The 21,709-nt window shown below is 46.2% G+C and overlaps 1 protein-coding gene across 1 annotated transcript in view; it reads right to left on the bottom strand.

Annotated features, from left to right (window-relative positions):
- Positions 1-284: 284 nt before the first annotated feature.
- LOC126545736 (O-acyltransferase like protein-like) overlaps positions 285-21,709 on the bottom strand; it is a 51,676-nt gene continuing 30,251 nt past the window's right edge. Inside the window, exons 10-15 of the mRNA XM_050193688.3 lie at positions 14,847-14,926; positions 11,181-11,306; positions 10,210-10,330; positions 5,966-6,152; positions 2,811-2,953; positions 285-1,855 (exon numbers count right to left, since the gene is read on the bottom strand). Of these exons, the coding sequence (XP_050049645.2) occupies positions 1,628-1,855; positions 2,811-2,953; positions 5,966-6,152; positions 10,210-10,330; positions 11,181-11,306; positions 14,847-14,926 (885 nt within the window). The 3' untranslated portion in view covers positions 285-1,627. The remainder of the gene's footprint in view (positions 1,856-2,810; positions 2,954-5,965; positions 6,153-10,209; positions 10,331-11,180; positions 11,307-14,846; positions 14,927-21,709) is intronic.

Raw genomic sequence — 21,709 nt, 5'->3', positions numbered from 1 at the left:
TAAGGTCAGTGTCCTTATTTTGTTTGCGGTATAAACTCGTCAATTAGGAGGGTATGCAGCCTGAAACTCTGTGGTTATGGAAGCCAGGTGGGGAAGGAGGAAGTAATGACAACACTTTTTAAATATCAGGAGGAACGACTAACGTGGAAATTGAAGACACCTAAGGGTACTGCTACAAGTCATACGGTTGCCCCTCCATACCTCCTTCAAAGACTTCTCATTTTGACGCGGATAAAGTATTTGTGTTTTGGGTAGCACGAATAACGAGTCACCACGAGGACACAAACGAGGATGATAAAACATTTATTTGGTGAATAGATCCTATATATTTGAAATGGAAGTGCTTGTGTTGCGTCCTTCTTGATGATGTCAATGACGTGTTTGATTTATCGATGCCATTTAACTAGAATAATCACAAGTATAACTGTCTTCATGAAGACAAAGAAGGCACCTTTCCAGGTAGGTGCCCGGTCGCTTGGGAGGGGCGTTGAGAAAACAAATGCTTGCGACAACCTGTCGCGCACGCACATCTAAATTCACTCGTCACCTCATGGAGCCTTAGCACGTCACCGAGGCGAAGAGGTAGCAGTGATTTTACGAGGCCCAGTACAGCCCCAGTAAAGTAGTAAGTTTCTGACATCGCGACTCGCCCTAGGTGCTCCAGCGAGGCTGTACGAAACTGGCAGTGTGCGAGTGAATAAAGCAGTAAACCCGCGAGTTTCCGCGGTAAGGGAATGCCGTTGAACGTGGGCTAAAGCGACAAAAGAACCACTTTGCTTCTGTATGAGCTCGGGTCACAGCCGGCGCTCAATTCAACGACATTCGAATGTAGAGCGCCACGATAAACCACTCCTTACGTCCCTCCGTTTCAGGAGTGTGAATCGTATCACAATGTCAATCGTAAATGGGGTGCATTCCCGCGAATCGAGGGTCCCCTGCAAACGCCAGGCGCGAGCTCCCACGGAGTTTTGTTCCTCCCTTTTTCTCCCTTCTATGTACACTTGCCTCGAGGAACAAATATTGACGCAAAATGCCGATTGCACCGGAATCACACTTCTCAAGTCTGTTCGGGAAGCATGGTCCATTAAGCACTTTTATCATACGTTTCGCGCAGATCGATATTGCCAGCATTTAGATAACAGTGAAAAATTGCGTTAAAGAAGGGCAACACGAGAGGCGGCAACACGTACGCGGCACTGATTAACAATGCTATTTGAGAAGCTGAAAAAGTATGCAGCGCGACTACCTCTGGCGTTATTTGCGCATTTCTCCGGCGTAACAAATAAAGCTTTTATCTATGAGCGAAAAAGGAACTTTCTGCTGGATACTTTTTAACGGCAAAGATAAGGCGTCACCTTTTTTTCTTTATCAACGCCATGTGTAATCGGCAACCTTTTCGTCCTATTAGCCCAGGTTTTATAACCGGCATGGACTGACGAGCCTCGATCGCGGCCTCATATATTTCCGGTACCTGGGGTCACAGAAGTGCCTTCATGGCGGACGCTTTCGTTAAATAGCTTTTGCTCCACATTCCCATGTAAAGGCTCTTCTGAGATTTGCACGATTCTCAACGCCGCCACAAGCCATCTGATATCTAAGTATTCTCAAATCCTAGCGCAATCTACCCTCAGAAGCGCTCGACGACAAATCGCTTCTCCTTTTCTGCCGGCGTCATCTTTTCGACAGAGCCGTTGAAGGCGCCGTTCGTTTGAGCGTTGTTCTCAGAGTGTCGCTCCACAACGGCCTTGGACATGAAAATGTACTTCTCGATGAGGCCGATTGGACACTCAATCAGCAAGAAGAGCACGTAAGCCGCCATGTAGCTGAGCATCGTCGTGCCGAAAAACAGCATCACCTAGGGGGCAGACGAAAAGACGCATAAGCGTAATGAGACAGTACGTAGCAAGCGTACACTGGCAAATGTGTACGATGTAACAAAACACCCGCTCCTTCCATGCTAGGGAATGTGCGTCCCTCCCTCTAACTAAACCGCCTTGACTTGAGAAGCGGTTTCTTTCTGGAACCATTAGAAAAGCTTAAGTGACTGCATTAAAATTATGCCGCTCCAGTGTTTCCAGCAGCCGCTTCAAAATAACCCAATTCAGACCTTTGAAGTCATGCACTAACAATCAACCATGACTTTAATACTCAAAATTCACTCAGCGCATTGCGCACATGTTCTTGGCAAAGTTTGGCTACCTTTTTCAGCCACTTTCCCTCAGTTTCCCGCAAATAGCTAAACTGTGCTTTCGTGCAATTACGACAATTTTATCTCTTCAAGTGCCGTCCACTGCGACACGTTCACTGAGCTTGTTCGGTGTTTAGATGACAATGTTTGTTTTCTTTGTTTCTTATATGAGCAATATATGAAGCTAGTTTGAGGGGGTTGTGGGTCGCCTCCAAATGGCGGCAAGTTTTATTATTTCTCCCATTTTCACCCGCCTTTTCCCTTATCAGTAACATAGAGCTTATCGCAAAATAAATTGTACAAGACGATTGCTATATCTATATTAAAAAAAATTGATTTGCTTTATCGTTTCCTTGGCCTAATTACACGTTAACGTCATATGGTTGTTACTAAAATCAACGCTCCCGATTTCCCTGATTCTTCTCAAAGTAGAACGGGCGTATTTTTCTTTAAGTATCACTTACGCATTTCTTTGAGTAGCCCTCTGGAATATCTCTTTTCCCCACAGTTAACTACAATGCATAAGATCGCGCTTTTACCTTAATATTTTATTAGGCGCCGCTAAGAAAATGCACTCGCGTGGCTTCGTTTTTGACATTATGGCATAGCAGTGGATGTTTACCATGGGAAAGTGGTGATACTCAGCGATCTCTCGCCGGTATGTTACACGGATGGCGAGGATGAAGACCGAGGTCAGGTAGGCGCCCAACGAGAGCCTACTCAGTGGTACGAAGAACGACCATGATAGGAACTTGTTCACGAAGCCTGAAAAAAGAGAAATGACAGAAACAACCGAGCGTTAGGATAGTGGCATACCCGTTCTGCTTTATTTGTTCAACGATGCCTTGAACTCGAAGCGCCTTGAAGTAAGGTATTGCTAAAAAGAAAAACAAACTTTAACGTCTGAAGTTAATTGTTTTTTGAATGTTGCAATATGTAGGCTTAAGAAATGCATGCTGAGAAAGATCTTATACAAAGAGCTATTTCGAACGCAGCGTGTTGGCCAAAGCTATCGCGGATATTTCTTTTCTTTTTTTTCTGTTTTCGTCTTCCTTCAGACAGTGATTTTTATTGATAACTAGAAGCTCCATTTGAGAGTGTTGCTGCAAATAGTTTAGAGATGGGACAATGGCACCGTAGGAAGTGTATTGTCTTTCACGTATTGGTAAAGAAATTTAATTTCGATCAAGTTGTAGGTTCTCACTTGCGTTGTACACACACAAAAAAAAAATATTGGGCTCAGACGAAGACCATGCAACAAATGAACGAAGGCATAATAACTATAGTCTCGGGGCAGCGTCTGTTTATCTAAATTCTGGCGCATCTAACTTTTTAAAAGAATAATGCTTTTAAAATTATGTTGTTCGCTATCGACCAATTGAAGAACAAAAGTTAAAATTAAAGGAGAGATAGTCGCCTCAGCGGTGAATCCTGAGGTTGTGAGACGATCGCGCGCCTACGTATTGGAAAAGTCCCTGATAAATGCACTGTTACATATATTTTTTTTCTTTGACTCCCGTAGATGGTAGAAAGTATGCGCTGTATGATATTCACCAGTTACAGACCGTAATGCACACAAGTCTTAGCTTTAACGTAAATCGGGTAGCTCGTCTGAGTGATGCAAATCAACATTTTGCAGTGCGCTAACTACTCAACCTACAACGTCTTCTGCCACAAACTATTTATTGAGGTACTAATGTTGGTCGAGACGTGGCCCGACTTAAAGCGTAGGTGAGACGATGTAAGGGCCTTCATATATTTTTTATTTATTTTGGGCTTTGGAAGCTCGCTTTCCCGCTATTCTATGTAAAGCTGGCTAATAATTAAACTGGTATGTGGCTACGTGCTTACATGGCGAAATTGCATTATCTGTCAATCCAGCCTTCGTTCACCTGTATTTCCCTTATTACTGCTATTTCATCAATTTCTTTCATTTCCTTTATATACAGCGAAGGAGCTATCTGATAGCTGGCACTGAAATCTCAGTCACCACATCGTTCTTTATTAACTCTGAAGAAAGGAAACCCGAGGGCCCGATTTTTTATTAGTCATATCATAAGAAGCAAACACACAGAGCCGTCTGTGTTGGCTTCTTATGATTTATTAGCTCTTGACACATATAAACCACTAAGCACAGAGACCGCCCTACATTTTGGAAAGGATGAAATATTGCACAGAAAATAAATGGCGCGCTACCATACAAGCGCGCGTTGCCTCCCAAATTTAGCTCACTGAAGGAATACTTGTCCATGCTAAACAAACAACTCCTTGAATCGATTTAATGACACGAAGACGACAACGCGGGGACACGAGTATTCAAGTGATCATCAGACACGCAAAGCAACAACAGCAAATGCACTTCAGTAATTAAGTTCCTCACATTTCTAACCTGATGCTTTCTGACAGAGCAATGACATCGTACGGTTAAGTCTCTAACCTTGATACCTGTCTCTTGTGGGGCAGCAGCCTATTATTAGTATTATAAAACCACTACTTGATTATGAGGCACGCCGTAGTAGGGGCCTCCGGATTGATTTTAACCACCACGTGTTCTTGTCCCCAATGCACGGGCCACGGGCGCTTTTGCATTTCGCCCCCATCGAAATGCGGCCGCCGCGGCCGGGATTCAATCCCGCGACCTCGTACTTAGCCGCTAAGCCACCGCGGTGGGTCTATATAATGCAAATGTGTTTCAGACAATAACCACCTGTATGTTATCACAAAGTCTTACAAACAGAAGATTGATGTTCTTGTTTTGATTTCAGAGAAAATACAAAAAGCTCCTTCTGGGGGTTGTCTTCACCCCGCGTTTTTTACAAAAATCAATGCTAGCGTTGGCTACTATACAGAGTGCAACGGAGCTAGTACAGATGGATTCACTTGAACTGAATTGCTCGTGGAAAAGCCACAGAAATTTCACTCTCTAAGCGCGCTGCAGAAGTCAGCGAACTGCTGTCATTGCCCCGCAAAATGTCACAGGGAAAGTTAATTGCCAGCAACATTGCCAGAAGCATTTACACTCTAGCTATTTGTGCGCCGTCGCCCATTTCGTTCCGCTCAATACTGCATCAGAAAACACAAATTGAATTACAGATGTTCTTTTCCAATAATTAAGCCTTGAGCCGGGACAAGAAATAAAGACATCGTTTGTAAGCAAGAATTCTAAAGAGCAGGCGCCAACTAATTGCGTGTGCTGGCTTTTTTCAAGTACACCCGAGGAAAAAAGAAAGCAGAAAAAAAAAAAACCAGAAACCAAATAGAAAAGAATAACAACAAAAAGAAAGACTGCCAATAGTACGTACACAAAATTTCCCGCCCTTTAGCGATTTCGTTCACTTTGCCCGCTCCTGGACTGCCGTCCCGTCGTCTTTTCTACACATTTGCTAACACCTTTGCACCAGTCATTGACAACGCGTTCTTATGGAACCTAGGTTATGTCAATGTGTACGAAATTCACAAAACCGCTCTCACTTCAATGCTAAATTATACTGGGAGGATTTAGAGACCAGGAGCTTTTTTTTTTTATTTGGTTGATGGTGGTGCATCGCCATTCTTAGATAGTAGATGGATTTGCCTAGTTAAATCTGTGAGCCTAGTCTGCCTATTTTTTCAACTGCGTTCACAAGTTTACGCGCGTCAGAGCATCGCCAGCTCATGGCAAGCAGTTTTGCCGGTCCAAAGCTTGGTGAAACCGGCGCTTTGTGCCCCGTTCCGCACGAAGTTACGCGTGTGAGAGTATCAATAAATGAAAAATGAGATGAAATGAAACATTACTACCTGCGCGTCTCGTGACACAGGCGAAAATGAGCCAGCCGACAGCCACGGCCCAGGCGGTGCGGTGCAGGCCAGCGTAGAGGCCAGCCTCCAGCTGGCTGGGGAAGTTGCCCTTCTGCCACTCGTACGGCACCATGATCACGCACAGCGCCACGGCTGTCGAGGCCATCCACAGCGCGGCCTGGACAACCTGCGGGTTGACGGGCAGCGGCAAAGATCAGCACAAAAGCCCGATGGAAGAATCAGCAGACGCCGTGCAGCCCGTGTTGCAGTGTCACCCGTAATCCCAAAAGGTGACCGCTGTTCCGACGGGGTAACAGACGGCAATAAAGGCCGTCCCAGGTGCCAGCAATAATGGCCGTTCATCAGCGAAGGACGCGTCCTGCCCTACCAAATGCATTTCTTTTTTTTTCGCTTAGTCAACTGGCTCAATCGACAAGGTGGCTCCGTATCTGCGAAGGGCCACCGTCGTTTACTACAGCATGACTGCGATGAGTTGAATGCGGCATTTTGTAGGTTATTTCCCTCTATCGTCTCTACGAAGGTAGAAGCGATAATTATGCTAGTCCTTAGCATCAATAATGACTGAAGGTCAAGTTTCAAAGCGCATTTAGATGCAAGGGTTTTCAGTACTGGAAGAACTCTCAAAAAAAAAAAAAATCAGCAGAATTTTCGGCTCTGTTGGACGGTCGTTTTGCCATCTCATAATGCAAAAGGAGGGGGACAGTTAACGAAAAGCCAAGGCTAGGGCTGCTAAAAAAAAGAAGAAAAGGAAGAAGAAGAATGCTTGCATGCTTGCAGCACCCGCTAAGTGGCATTTAAGTCGCGGTAACAATCGGAAAAAAGGCTGAGGAGGTTTTTGATCACAATTTATTCACTGAGCTGTCTATATAGGCCTTGACGCTGCTTGTAAGTTGTGAACTAGTGGCTTGTACTCACCGTCGTGATTAAGGCGTGTCCATAGTGCTACTCTATAGCCGCGCGGCAAGAATGCGCGCATGAAGCCATCAATAATTCCAACTCACCCTTACATGCTCCCGCTTTACCCTGACACCCGCAGCCGATGACTTCCAACATACGGCGTTCGGGCCGCGCATGCGCTCTGCCGCGTGGGCAGCCACGACTGGGCTAAAAGGAGCAGGTGCACGCTCCCCTTTTCTTGCCCGGCCGCGATGATATAGTGATCCTGGGTCACTCTAGTGGGTTGGAGTTGGCTGGATCACGTGACCTCTGGCTTGCATCGAGCCACCATTTTTATCGGCTTGCCCTCGCACTAGCAGCACAGATCACGTGACTACCAACATATGGGGCACGAGTCGCTCATCCTCCTCGCTGTTGGGCTTAGTTCGGCACAGCGCAGCGAAAATTCCAGTGTAATATCCGTATATAACTGCTCTCGAAACAAAATATATGGAAAAGCGCTCCCTTAAAGCCCCTGCACAATCGACAAGAGCAAGGGAGTCGATTGGCTTAAAATGGGGAGCCTTTATGCAAGCAGGCTCCGTGGGCTTAGAACTACGTTTGCGCCATTGCGTGGCACACACAAAGTTTTCAAAACAATCGACTGCACCGCTTGGACTCTTCGCTCCCTCTTCGCATCTCACCAAGACTCCGCCGAAGCGATGCTACCCTGCTTTGTCAACTATGGCTAGGAGTAACCTTTACAAGATCGCTCGCCTTCTCTATTGGAATGGCTGGCAACGCGGTCTGTGAAGAAGACTGTGCTTTCGAGGACAGGCTTGAGCACGTTTTGTGCGAATGGCATCGATACATTGTAGAGAGACAAACGCTAGCGACTGCGGCAACTCCTATCGACAACAGACCATTGTCAGAACAAATACAAACTGCCGTAGCAGAGAGATGCGAGTGCATTGTTGCAGTTCTTCCCCACAACAAACCTGCACGAATAACTCTAGCACTGACAAGTAGTAACTGTTATGCTGTGCTAGTGAACAGTATTGTTTGCATGCTCTGTTTCTCTCTTTCTATGTGTCCTTATCTATCTACGTCGCTCTATTCCCCCCCCCCCCCCTCAATGTAGGGTGCAAACCGGATTTTTGTTCAGATTAACCTAACCTTTCTTTCAGCTCTTTGCCTTTGCTTCATATACTGTAGGCCACTGGTTCGAGGCAACTTGCTTTGAGCGTCAGTTTCCGGATATGCTGGTGACCGCTACTCAATGTTATCGCTATAATGTAGTTGGCTTTCGATGCTCTCTTTTATCAACGATACCTCCCTACGCCAGGCGAGCTTCAGTAGTCGCCAAGATAAAATGCGTTGTCATGAGCTTCCGCTCACTACAGCGACGGTCTTCGTCTCACAGAGAGCAGGGCGACTCGGCCTGCCATTAAGGCACTGTTTACTGAGAGAGAACTTCCCTCGGCCTATCGATTTTCACTACACGACGCACACTTACACTGCAGGACACAATCTCCGCGCTCTAGGCCCGTATACTAGGGCTGCACTTGTTTCTGCGTAAAATACTGGGCACGTATTCACAAAAAAGTTATTATGCTAGTAAAGTTCGTAGGAGCAAAAACAGTCCAAAAGCGACAGCGAACATATTAGCGAAGGCCACCGACCAAACAGAAAAGTTCTTGCGAACAAAAACCTTTGTGAATTCAGCCCCTGATCTACATTCGTCGCTGAAAATACATATGCGGAAGTGCTACCTGCTTTGAATTACGAACGAGAAGAAGTTTATTTAAAGCATCTAATCTAGTGTGCAGTCACGCATGTAAAGAAGCCGTTGATAGACCGCACGCATTTTCTGGGAAGCAAATCAAACACCTTACTTGGCTACCTTACGATTTGAGCAGTAAATCTCCGGTAGCGTCAGCGAAAACTTCGTCAGGCAGATCGCGCGAAGAAAAAAAATAGGGAAGCTTCTGAATAAAGTTCTGGATAATGATAATGTTCTTGACATGTTTTACGGTGAGAGGGCGCGAGTCGCGCATTTCGCCTTTCTGCAGCCGCCCGCCGACACCGTCCTAAACGTCGTAAAACACTATGGCATGGCTAATGGACCCTGAGGGTGCTTCGGAAATTCCCAGGCAGCCGTTTGCGTTGCAAAGCAGCAATATCCGCACTGTGTACACGCATTCTTCGTGTCTTTAATGCCGCATCGCAGCAGGGCGCAGTCAAGTACAAAGAGTGAAGCGCAATGGGTAAGGGCATAGTTCCTCGTGAAAAGAAAGCACTATATTCAAGCTCTTTAAGCAAGTAACGAAAGCTATGCGCGTGTCAGGAGAAACTACAGCTCTGGATTCTCAACTTATGCGCACAGAACAGCCTCAAAAGAATGTGCTTCTCTAGTTTGCTAGTGATACAGAGAGTAAAAGTGGCTGGTGTCATTCCGTTATATGGCATTCGCGTTTTGCTAAATGGGCAGGACACCGAGAAGAGGTGAGTCAAGGTCCCCTCGTTAGTATGTTCAGCAACAAAGAAGTAAGCCGATATAACAGCTAAGCGTCATGAACTTCGTCTACAGCATTCTTCCACAACACTCATCCATCGCCGCAACTCGAAAGCACTTGCGTTGCCGGTCACGTCAATTTCGCTCGCTATTTGTACCATTTCCTGCAGGAACTCGGCACCAGACACTTGACGCTCGCTTCTCATTCTCAATGCGTGGGTTTCATACCACGCTGCAAGCATCTGTGGACGCTTGTCCCGACTTAGGCCCTCGCAGAGTAAGCAAACTTCTTGAGCGAGCGCCTCTCGCCAACCGTCAGCCACTACGAATTGTGCGGGCAGTGCGCATCTACGAGTGATGGTTGTATAGTTATGTAACGTTTTCGCTGGTAGAATGTTCAGCTAAGGCACCTTGGAGGTTTTTAAATTATTTCTTGATTTGTGTCAGTGTACAAGTATATATATATATATATATATATATATATATATATATATATATATATATATATATATATAAATATACACAAGTACCGGGGCGTGCACGAGCACACGCATTTCAATGTCTGTAATAAATTTCAAAATTGAAGTGAATGTTTCCTTACGGATGTGCCGGATTGAAAGCAAAATCCGCAAGCGACAAGAGCGAAATGGTGTGGCTTGGGATATAAAGAGAAGGAGAAGGAAATACAGGGAGTCCAACCAGAAATGCACCTGGTTGAGAACCTTAGACGCATGGGCCGAGAGAAACGTGTACAGTCATTTTGCTTTGCCCGAAGGGGCGCAAACTCTATGCTGTAACCGCGGAAAGTGAAAAAAAATGTGGCAAGCCATACCCTACTAATCTTGACGTGCTCGTACTTGAGGGTCAGGTGGCCAAACAAGATTCCGATGCAGTAGGACCCGACGTGCGTGAACGGCTTAATGTACACGAAGTCCACCGTGTTGGAAGGTCGCCTGCAGAAACACGCCGCATTTTGTCGAATCGTCGCTACACGAGAAAGCAGGCATTAATTGCCTACCAAAATAATGATTTCACTGGCTGGCCAGGGCTTTCAAATGGTCTGGACATAAATGTCACTCATTTCACTCGAGGCAAACAAATAGGCCACGCAAGCGCAACACTCTAAAAAAGTTTACGCCCTTTGGGTCGTATCTTGTCCCACAACGGTAATCGCCATCTGTCTTGCCCGCCTTTCCTTTCTTTAACGCTGCGAGCCCGGTACTTCCAAGTCAGGAACGGCTTGGGCGTTCTCAGCGTGACACAGCATTCTGGACAGGAAAGTTGCGAGCGCTGAGTTTTCAAGAACGCAAACGCAAGCAAGGGAGATGACGATTATTGTTGTGGGATAAGCCCCAAAATGCGTAAACTTTTTTTAAGAGCGAACGCACAGTGCCTACTCAGTACAGTAGTAAGCGAACAGAGAATTGAACATAAAATCATTACATAGTGCAGTTGCAAAGAGAGCTAAATCTGTTAGAGAAGTGCTCTTTAAAAGATCCCCTCAGAAAATTATAAACTACGTGCCTTGCTGACATGGACACACCACCACTGTAAGTTAGCTTTACATCTACTGTGCATATGGTGGCGTCCAGCCCTATTTCGCCTGAGACATTTCTGCGAACTGGCAAACGTGGAAGACGCTATTCCTGCCGCTTTACCAGCCAGTAGGGGGTGTTTGCTAAAAAGTAGCGATTTCACCCACAGGACTACGGTTGCGGACAAGTAGTCCTTACCGAACCCGTGCCCTTTCAAGCTCCCTGAAGGCGACGCTACAGGTCCTGCGGGTGACACCTTTATACTTACGCTTGATTCGGGTCCGAGAGTAGGAGCGGCAGCGGCTGGTAGTCGAGCGTATACGTTTGGAAGATGACGTAAGCGGCCGTGGCCACCGTACTGCCCAGCAGCAGGAACACGCCCAGCTTTTCCCTCCTGTGAGGAGCCAGCCAACGCAAGCCAGAGGATTTGGAGAGAGCAAAAAAGAAAACACCACCGCGCTGAGCCCTCACTCCAAAATATAAGGACACAAGTAAAGAGGTGCTGAAGATGGGCACCGGTATTTCCGCTGTCGGGTTCAGCAATGCAGAAGCGCACTTCTCGAATCTGGCAGGCACTGACCCCGTGTCCCACTTTCTTGCAGCTGTGGCATTATAGAGCCTTAGGGATGAAAGGCTGCACATTATGTATGAAGTGGCCCACTTTAAAGTGTGATAGGAGGCAGCTACTCTTAAGCATAATCTTCTTGTCAAGTGAGTTGCGCAGACGAGAAACATCAGTGACGATGACAAGATCATTTACTTGTTTGACAAGAATCGACAAGTCAATGCTAGGGATAGCCGAATACGTGTTGTAGATAACAGGTGACGAAATAAGCAAGAGTCAACCGGGATGTAGAACAGTACGTACATTATATACGTGCACCTATACGTGCAAGTAACGCATTTCAAAGGGTCCTGAGTATCTCAGTCTTCCGAAATAGTATGCCAGACCTGTTGCTTGGCGGCCATGAGAAATTATATTGCCTCTGAACGTCAAATTGTAGTCAGTCTTGCAGCTCTTAGATGCGAAGAGATGCGGATGTGGTTCACTTCTTAAAACTCAATCAAATACATCAGCAAGGCTTTCGCGTATGACGCTTCCTATATTTTCTGCTCTAATTGCTGACTATGTGTAAGCAAATCTTTCAGAGCAAAAAGTGAGTATCGCATCTCGATCCTCTCATATATGTGGGTTGCAGAATACCACACCGGAGATATTCTTAAGGTGCGCTTTCTGATGCCATTACATGGTCTTTCCTAACTATCACTTGTGCTCAGTTATGCAGCTCTTGAATTTCGTGTAATAGACATGGATGCGCTCGCTGTTTAATGTGACAAGCAAGCACATTAGCAAAGCTATCGCCTAAGGACACGCTGTGGCTTACCTTTCCTGCTTCATGACAAGCAGTGTTTGAAAACAACTTCGCTTTTTTCGCTTCCCTCCCCCCTCCCGCTTCTGGAGTTGGACATGTACGTGCCGCGGATTTTGATGAGCTTCCCGCGTATGAGACTGTCTGTTGTTTCCGCTTCAGAGAGCCCTTGTAAACAAATGCCTCATTGCCCAACCCTCACATGCGAAATATGAGCACCGGGCCTGTGTCCTGTAACATCTAAGTCTTCTTTAATACCATGTGGGACATACTACCTGGTTACTCTATTCAGGTGCCAATAAACGGCTTTACTTAACCACTGAGTGCACTCCGTCACATAGCTGTTAGAAGAAGTTTTCGAAATGCCTGAATGGGCTGACACTTTATGAAGACGAGCAACGATATTAGCGAGGATTTAGCTCGACGACACGCTGTGGCCTACTTTTGCTTCATGGCAAGTAGTGTTTGAAAACAAGTCAGCTTTCATCGATTCCGCGCTTCTGGAGCTGCACATGTTCTGCGATTTTCTTTCTTTCGTTTTTTTCATGTTTCTCGCATATGACGCTTCCCAGCGTTTACGTTTGAAAGAGCACTTGTCAACAATGCCTTATCGCCGAACCCTTGAGTGCGAAATATTGTTGCCGCATTTGTGTCCTCCAATATATGAGTCGTCCTCATTACCTAGCCGGACATGTTGCCATCTTATGCTATCCTGGGGTTAATAAATAACCTTTCTTAACCACTCACTGTCCTCCGTCATCCAGCTATTAGAAGGAGCGTTCGCGAAACAATACACGATGTGCTCACATTTTGTGAGAACCAGCAACGATACTAGTGATATGTTTCGTTACGCTGCAGCCTACTTTTTTTCCAACTGAAAAGCACTGTTTTTAAAACAAGTCAGCTGTCATCGCTTCACCGCTACTCTAGTTAGACGTATCTTTTAGCGTTTTTTTTTTTCACGCTTCCCGCATATGACGCTTCCCATCGCTCCCGCTCTAGCAAGCAGCTGTCAACTGCGCCACTTGGCAGGGTTGTCGTGTATGCAAGTGATCATTATCATCTGCGTCCTTTGATATATTTGTCTTGTGGAAAACTGTGTTGAAAATATTGGCTTTTATGCAGGTGTTATCCAATGGTCGTTCATAACCACCAATTGTGTTCAAGTATTTACTTGTTGAAACATTTCACACAAAGGCACAGACGCGCTTACTGCCTGCAAGGACAGGCATTAGCATGGTTTTTGCTCAAAGTCGCGCTGGGGCCTACTTTTGCTTTGTGACATGTAAAGTTTGAAAACAAGCCAGCTTTCTTCGATTCGGCGCTTCTAGAGTTGGACATGTTCCGCACATTATTCATGCTTGCTGCATCTGACGCTTCCCATTGTTTCTGCTCAAGAGGACATTTCTTAGCGGTATGCCACGTGGAGAGGTCTTTTTGGGAAAAGAATTAGCATCGCTTCTGGTTCTCTAGCATATTAATCTTTTGGGACATTATGACGAACACATTGTTAGGCTATCCTGTGAAGATGTGCTAAATGATCGTTCTTTACTCCCGTCTTTAATGACGAGATTCAGCTGTTCAAAGTAGGCCTCGCGGAAAAGGCATCGATGCGTTCGTCATAAAAAAAAAGAAAGAACGAAAAAAGGGAAAGCCAGCGAGGTTTTTGCTCAAGGTCGTACTGTGGCCTACTTTTGCTTTGTGACCACAGTCGAAGAAAAGAAGTCGGTCTTCTTCACGTCGCTGCATCAGGAGTTAAACATATTCTGCATATGTTGTCCGTTCTTGTCGCACATGACACTTCGTATTCTCTTCTGCTCTAGGGAGCAGTGCCGCAAAACTTTGAGCCAAGGGCGGACGTCGCGCATGTAATGCAGTTAGGCTGATGCGATGCAGGCCGGAGTCGTCCAGGCCGACAGCTTTCGGCGAACAGCGTGAAAGCGTAAGGCGCGCTGGGCTTTCCTTGTCCAAGGATATGACAACATTTATTCGCTCGAACGCGCAAGAAAAGTTGGCACCGCTGGGCGTCCTGTTTCTTCTTGGCGGGCTTTCTGATTATAGCGGGCCGAATTTCGTCACTTTTGTGGCTCTGTTTACGCGGCGATGGACAAATTTTGCTTCAACATTTGCTTTCTCCTTCACTATTTCTCCTACAATGAATAAAATATCACGGCACTTGTTCTTGCTTTTGGGCGTTGGCTTTGACGGGTTAGTGATGACATGGCGGGGGCGAATGCGGCAATAAATGGCGATCAAGCTAAATTGTAAATGCTCGTACTCAGTTCGCAGCGACAACGTAACTCGCAAAATAATGACAGCACTCTAAACAGAAAATGGAGAAATAGATAGCAATTCATAAAAGCTAACGACGAAAGGAAGTCACAGTTAGTGGCCTTTTATCATGTCCGCACAATGCGACCACTTTCTTCGATGCCAGGACGACACCATGAAGCATGGACATTTCACCTCGCGCGTCATGCAAACATTAATCGCTTCAGTGGCCTTCGATGTTTAGTCATTTGCTTCAGTGCAGGACTTTAATAAGTGCTGATGATTTAGCTCACCTGATCATGATGAGGGGTATCGCACAGAATACCATGTAGAGTTGCCAGTCAACGCTGATGTACCAGTAAAACGGGTTGCACTGCGAATGAAACAAAACGAAGCATTTGTTTGTTTAGAGCTTCAGTGGAGAACTTTCGCGTCAAAATGCTCTTAACTGTCATAATTATGTTAGCCAGACAAGTACTATTTCTGCGCAATGGTCTACCAAATGTTCTGCCGTGATTTTATATCTTCATTAAACGCTCATACTAATTGAATGCAATAAGAAGCTGTTTGTGGGCTTTCTTTTTTCAGAGCTGCATTAACGCTGCCTCAAAAAAGAAGAAAGATAATTGGGTGAAGAACACTTTCATGTGGGACTTCATATCTCTTAGTTAATCAGCTGACGCATTCGAAGAAAAAAAGGATCACCCCAATCACTTCCCAGCTCGCCTGCCCTAATCACTCAAAATACTTCCTCATAAAGCTTGTTTTTAGTTTGGAAGGCTGGAACGAAAAGAGATTTCAAAAAAAAAAAAAGGAAAAGCAAGTTGAGTGCCTGTTGAGTTTGCGCCTAACTAGGCAGGTCGCTATACAGGGTGTCCCATGTAACTTGCGCCGAACAGAAAAAGTGCGCAAATGTCACGTAGCTGGGCAGAACCAAAGTAATCTTGTTTGCCGTCGCTTGGAGATACTCAGATTATTTTTTACAATCAGCCTGCTGCCACAATTAGACTTAATTAATAACTAATGTCTTAATTAAATGAAAAAGTGTTAATGAGGAAATTGTAGAGCAACATGAAAAACTCACGATGCAGCTTTATGTGGCTCAGTACGTGCTACATAAAAATGTTTTAAGTATGAACGAAACCCGCGAATACACGAAAAATTGCCGCGCGAGTGGCCGCTCGAGACACATTTGCTTGTATTCGCGGGCTTCTCTCATGGTTAGCAAAAGACTTTATGTGGCACGTATTGAGCAACATAAAGCTCTATCGGGAGTTTTTCATGTTGCTCTAGAATTCTGTCGTTGACACTTTTAATCTAATTATAATATTTGAGAAGTTGATCAATTAATTAAGACTAATTATGTAATTAGGCGGAATGCATAGCTCATCTGAGTAACCACAATCGATGACCTTGGTTATGCCTAGCTACGTGGCATTTGCATATCTTTGATGTTCGGCTCAAGTTACGTGGTATACCTGGTATAGCTGACACACGACTAACACTATACCATATGCCGTGCGCTGGCCGGCATGAAAAGAATCAGCTGTCCCTGAGCCATCCCCTGCTGCGCCTTTACGGTTTTAAAAACATGTATACGCTTTTTTTTTTTTAAATAGGAAGCTCGCGTTTACACTCGTAAGTGCTTACCTATCTCCATCACGCCCGTTTAACATCAAAAGACTAGAAGACATAATAAAAGCACTTCAAGGTCATTGTATTATCACAGGGGACATTAAAGCTCATTACACCATTTGGGGAAGCTCAAGAGTTAACGCAGCGGGACGAAGATTCGCTTCATTTGTCTCTAATCAAGACCTCTCGCTTCTGAATGACGCTAGTCCTACATTTTTACGGGTTACGGTGTACAGCAGCTGCCTGGACTTGAGCTTTGGATCAACCAACTTTGCCACGCACGTTAAATGGTTTTTGAACATTGAGACACATGGGAGCGATGACATTCCCACTTACCTTAAGATCTACGGGATGTCTAACACTAGCCGCCCAACGTACTACGAAGAATAGGTTGGACTGTGTTTAAAAACCTACTGGAGGACGCTTGTCAGAAAGGTCTCCCCTCTGGACTGCAAGAAGCTATTCAAGAAGCGATGCAGACTGCTATAGGCACGTTCATGTGCTCACCGAAGAACTCGCAATTCGACCTGGAGTTGGAGCGACAACGCGCGATTCGTCGTCGCGCTGAACGAAGGTGCCGGCGCATGAAGTCCATTCACGATCTAAGGATAGCCCGTCGCACTGAGAAGAATAGACAACGGCGCATGGATGAACTGGAATCCAAGCGATGGAGAAGATATTGTGAGTCCGTTGACCCCCGTATACCGTTGTCTTAAATATGGAGAACGGTGAGAGGTCATACGTTCTATACCGGAACAATGCTTCCCATTCAAGGCCCTAGCGCTCTTCCAATGCCGACAAGACCTCGATGTAGCGAAAGATTTCTGTGCTACGATTGCAGGCCAGTCAGCGGGCACAAGTTCTCGTACATTTAACTACGTTCCAGGCACACGGGATTCATACATGGATTTGCCGTTCACCACTCAACAGCTCGACGCGGCACTTGCATTATGTAATCAGACGTCATCACCTGGCCCAGATGGTATGAATGGATGGATGGATGTTATGAGCGTTCCCTTTGGGGGTCGGTGGGTTGCGCCACCAAGCTCTTGCTATTACACTGCCTAATGTCCTACCTAGGTTTAACAATGAAAAAAAAACACTATGAACTACCACGCCCAAATTTTCTGATCCCCTATTGCGAACTGTACTTTTGTGCATCTCCGTCTTTTGTCGTTTCCCCACTTTTCTTCCACCAATCCTCCAATCGCCTCTTACTAATGCCTATTGCGGACATGTTTGCTTTTGTTCGCGGACATGTTTGCGGGCATGTTTCCATTTAAATATGTGGTATATCTTACCGTATATTGTGCCACCTAGGTTAACAAGCGCGAAGTGAATTGTTGTACATTGTCAATGAGTACTGGCAGGATGGAGACGTTCCTCAAAAATGGAGCCGTACCAGTCGACTGGTACGGCTCCTCAAACATGGCATGTCTCCTCTAGAGGTTACCTCATACCACCTAGTCGCACTAGCTAGTTGCATTGGGAAAGTGAAGAAACGAATGATCCTCGCCAGACTTGAATATTACCTTGAACGCTATGAAGTTTGCCGAGATGCCATGGCTGGCTTTCGACGTCACCGATGCTCCATTGACAACGTCATAGATTTGGTTACGTACGTTCAATATCAAAAGGCGTGTAAGCGATTATCTGTCGCCATGTTTCTCGACTTCAAGGGAGCATATCACAATGTTCTGCATGAGGGTATATTAGAGGCTCTGGACATGGTTGGCCTCGGCGGTCGACTCTATAGTTGGACACGAAGTTATTTAAATATGTAGTCTCTCTTTGTCAATACCGTAGACGGCCCAACTTCTCAACATTATACACACCGCGGAGTACCGCAGGGTGGTGGGTTGAGCCCAACACTTTTCAAGCTTGTGCTCATTGGTTTCATAGAACGTCTACCAAATACGGTGAAGTTGTCAATCTATGCCGATGACACCTGCGTCTGGTCATTTGGTGTGATGCGTCCTCAAGTGCGTGCAAGACTGCAAAAATTGATGACGTTGATATCGACGTACCTTAGGGAACAAGGCCTCATAATTTCTCCAGAAACACTTTGATCTTAGCCAAAAGGCCGAGAAGCGATTTTTCTCCAGAAAAATGGGCACTGGTGGCATTTAGCTGGAAGCCAATGACTTCGTAGGCCATATCCATTGATGAACAAATGATGTCTCATGTAAGGACGCATAGGTTTCTAGGGGCAATCACCGACCGTGACCTCTGTTGGAGTCCCCATGTGGCCTACCTAGAGAAACGCCTGACAGCCATCTCTCATCTTTTCAAATTTTTTGGAGGAAAAGCCTCGGATACTTCACTACACGTGATGATGCAACTGTTCCGGACGCTGTTTCTCTTGGCAGTGCTGACCACTACCTGCAGAACTAACATCCGTACATTCGAAAGTGCTCAGGCCCAGGCGCTTATAGGTTTGCCTAGGGCTGCCACGATGTACATCAATATCCGAAACCCTTGCAATTGCGCATGACTACCCAGCCAAGATTGACATTTCTATGGAAGCGCTCAGAGCACACGTCAGGCACCTTGCTCGCACCTGTCTCCACTATCTCGCCTCACTGCCAGAAGACCGACCACGTGCCCCTTTTTGTCAGACGATACTGCTTTATCGTGTGTACCTGTCATCAGATTACACAGCTGCAGCGAGAGTTCTGCTTCCCCCTGGGTGCTTGGCTCACCCACAAGTTCGACTGACAATACCAGGGATTCGATCAAAGGCACAACTCTCATCACCAGCTCTCTAGCAACTTTCGTTGCTCTTTGTGTACGAACAATACAACGATCATACCCTTATATAGACTGATGGTTCAACCACCGTGAACGGTTCTGCAGGATCAGTAACTTTTCCTGCAAAAGTCACCACGTTGAAGTTCAAGACATCGCACCAGACTACATCGACAGCCATGGAGCTTGCTGCTCTTCGTAGCGCACTACGCATAATTCGATAGGAGTCACCTCAAAAGTGGAGCATTTGCAACGACTCTAAGGCAGCACTACATTGCTTGCTTTCCGCCTTACACCGTGGACCCTACGAACAACTATTGCTAAAAATCCGAGAGCTTCGTCATCGCCTCGTCAAGCAAGGACACGACGTCACATTTCAGTAGCTCCCTAGCCACTGTGGCATAATGGGTAATGAACAGGCCGGTGAAACTGCCTGATCTCCTCATAAAGACATCGTGTAGGAGCCTATCCCGCTGTCGAGAACAGATGCAGCAGCGCAACTTCGAGTGCTTGCATATGATGCCTTACAATCGTTGTGGAATACACCTAGTTTCCAGCACACACGTCTACATCAACTGGACCCCTGCCTGAAAATTCATCCTCCACCTGGACTATCCCGACCCGAGACAACGGTACTTTTTCGATTGTGGCTTGGGGTCGCATTTACGAAGTCGTTTGCTTTCCGTTCTGCATCGGATGGGAGGATAGGGCTGCGTGTGACCACGGCGGCAACGAGCAAACTGTCGAACACGTTCTGTGTCATTGTCCCCGATACAGCGCACACAGGCAGTCACTCGCGACCGCGCTGGCGCGTCTTAACGACCGACCACTTTCGGAGCTGACAGTCCTAGAACGCCGACCTGTACAGTCGTCACACCACAAGACAGTGAAGGCACTTTTGAAATTTTTACGTTCGAGGAGCTTTTGGCGAGACTGTAATTCTCACGGACGTTCACGACTTTCCATACATTTTTTTTATTCTTAGCTTTTTCTCTTGGCCCCCTACTCTTTCCGTAATTCATTTCCCCTTACCCTGCCCCCAGTGCAAGGTAGCAAACTAGACTCTTATCTGGTTAACCTCTCTGCATTTTCCATCCCGTTTATATCTCTCTCTACGCAATAATATCATATATAGAAAGCGAAAGTAAAATTGTTTCGTAATATGCGCATAACACATGGAAGAATGCATAAGTGCTCGTACGTACGACACCTGCGCTTTCGTCAGCATGCAAGTCTCGTTTTCATTTCCCTTAAGCTTTTCTTGGCTTGTATACACAAAAGAGCGCTTACACTAGAAGTCCTCGTATGAGTAGAGGCCAGCCAAGCACAAGGTCGGGTTATTTGCGAAGGCAGCCTGCCAACAGAAAACAGCACTTAAGACCAAAGCTTCGTCAATTAGATCCCTGAATTATAGCTTCCCTATACATATCACCGGTTTGTTAACGATAAATCCTACTGTTAACTAATTCTATGTAGCGCAAACATTAAAGTGTAATTATACGACCTATGACGCCCAATGGAAAACATTTCTTCAACTAATGAGCGCCTATCATTTGACACCATGCCTTAAAAACGATAAGGCTCTATCTCAAATTTAAGAAGGTATCCTTGCCTTGCCGTTAAGCACCCAGCCTTGGTAGTACGTGAGAAAAAGAAAAACGATTCCTCTTTTCCAGTTTTAGGCACTCAAAGTAAATAGTTGCAGTAAATGAAACATTCTTCGAGAATATACAGAAAAGCGTTTATTCACAACATCGGGGAATCAGGTGTTTTTGAGCGACCTTTATTATTTATGTCGGGTGCAAACTTTTACGCTTAAGCTGCGACGCGCGCACGAAGCGCGTTTTGTTTGTCAAGATATTGTGCGATGTGGCTGCCGATGCTGCACCACAGAGAAAAGAAAGAGAAAAAGAATGCTCTCGTTTAGGATGCAGAGAGAGAGAGAGAGAGGAGGAGGAGCAAAGTAAGAGCAGAAACCAAGTTGTGTACTTCCCCCAAAGGATGTGCCGAAGGCAAAAACGTTGTGGCGAGTGGCAGAATGATAAAGCAGCAGCGTGCTCGACCTGCACCTCGCGAAGCCTCGCCCAGTAAAGGCCCCTTGTTAACCTCTGAAACCGTGTACTTGCCGAACAGCTGTAGCACTTCCTCCAGCGGCGCGGCTCAAGCGGCGTGCACTTCTGCGAGGCTCTGCCGTCGGGCCCGGCGCCGCTCCAGCGCGCAGCAGGTTTTATGGGCACAATTAAGCCCGCGCGCGCGGGAAAATTCTGCAAGCGCTGGCCCCTCCCGCGCCCATCTTTTTCCTAAGCCTCCTAAAGACCCTCGTTCGACTCGTCGTCCGGAGCAAGGCCCTGAAAGCATGCTGAAGGATTGTGCGAAACTCTTTCTTTCTTTCTTTTCTTTTCTTTCTTTCCTCTCATTAAGCCAGTCTGCCTTTCTTATGTCATTCTTTCCACGTTGCCATTGCTCGCTTACCGCCTCTCATTTCCCTTTTTTTCTCCTCATCTGCGATCACGGATCGTGTGTCTGTCGACTCCCATTCGAGCCAGTCGTCACTCACTGCAGCGGTGGAAGCGAGGGCCCGTGATGACAATTACAGCTACTAGCCGTGTCGCATTCGCGCGCGCGGAGTTGTCCAAAAAAGGCGCGGCGCCGCAAAAAGCCGAGCGCGCCTCAGTACCGTGCCCCGAGTTTCGAAGCCCACTGCATGGCTGCTGCTGTTGCAGCTGGTCGGTCACCGGTTGGCCCGGAGAGGAAGCGCACTTGGTGTATCCGG

The sequence above is a fragment of the Dermacentor andersoni genome, chromosome 1, assembly GCF_023375885.2.
Source record: "Dermacentor andersoni chromosome 1, qqDerAnde1_hic_scaffold, whole genome shotgun sequence".
In the NCBI taxonomy this organism is placed as follows: Eukaryota; Metazoa; Arthropoda; class Arachnida; order Ixodida; family Ixodidae; genus Dermacentor; species Dermacentor andersoni.
Note: the sequence above shows the minus strand (reverse complement) of the source record. Positions and strands in the feature narration are given on the sequence as shown.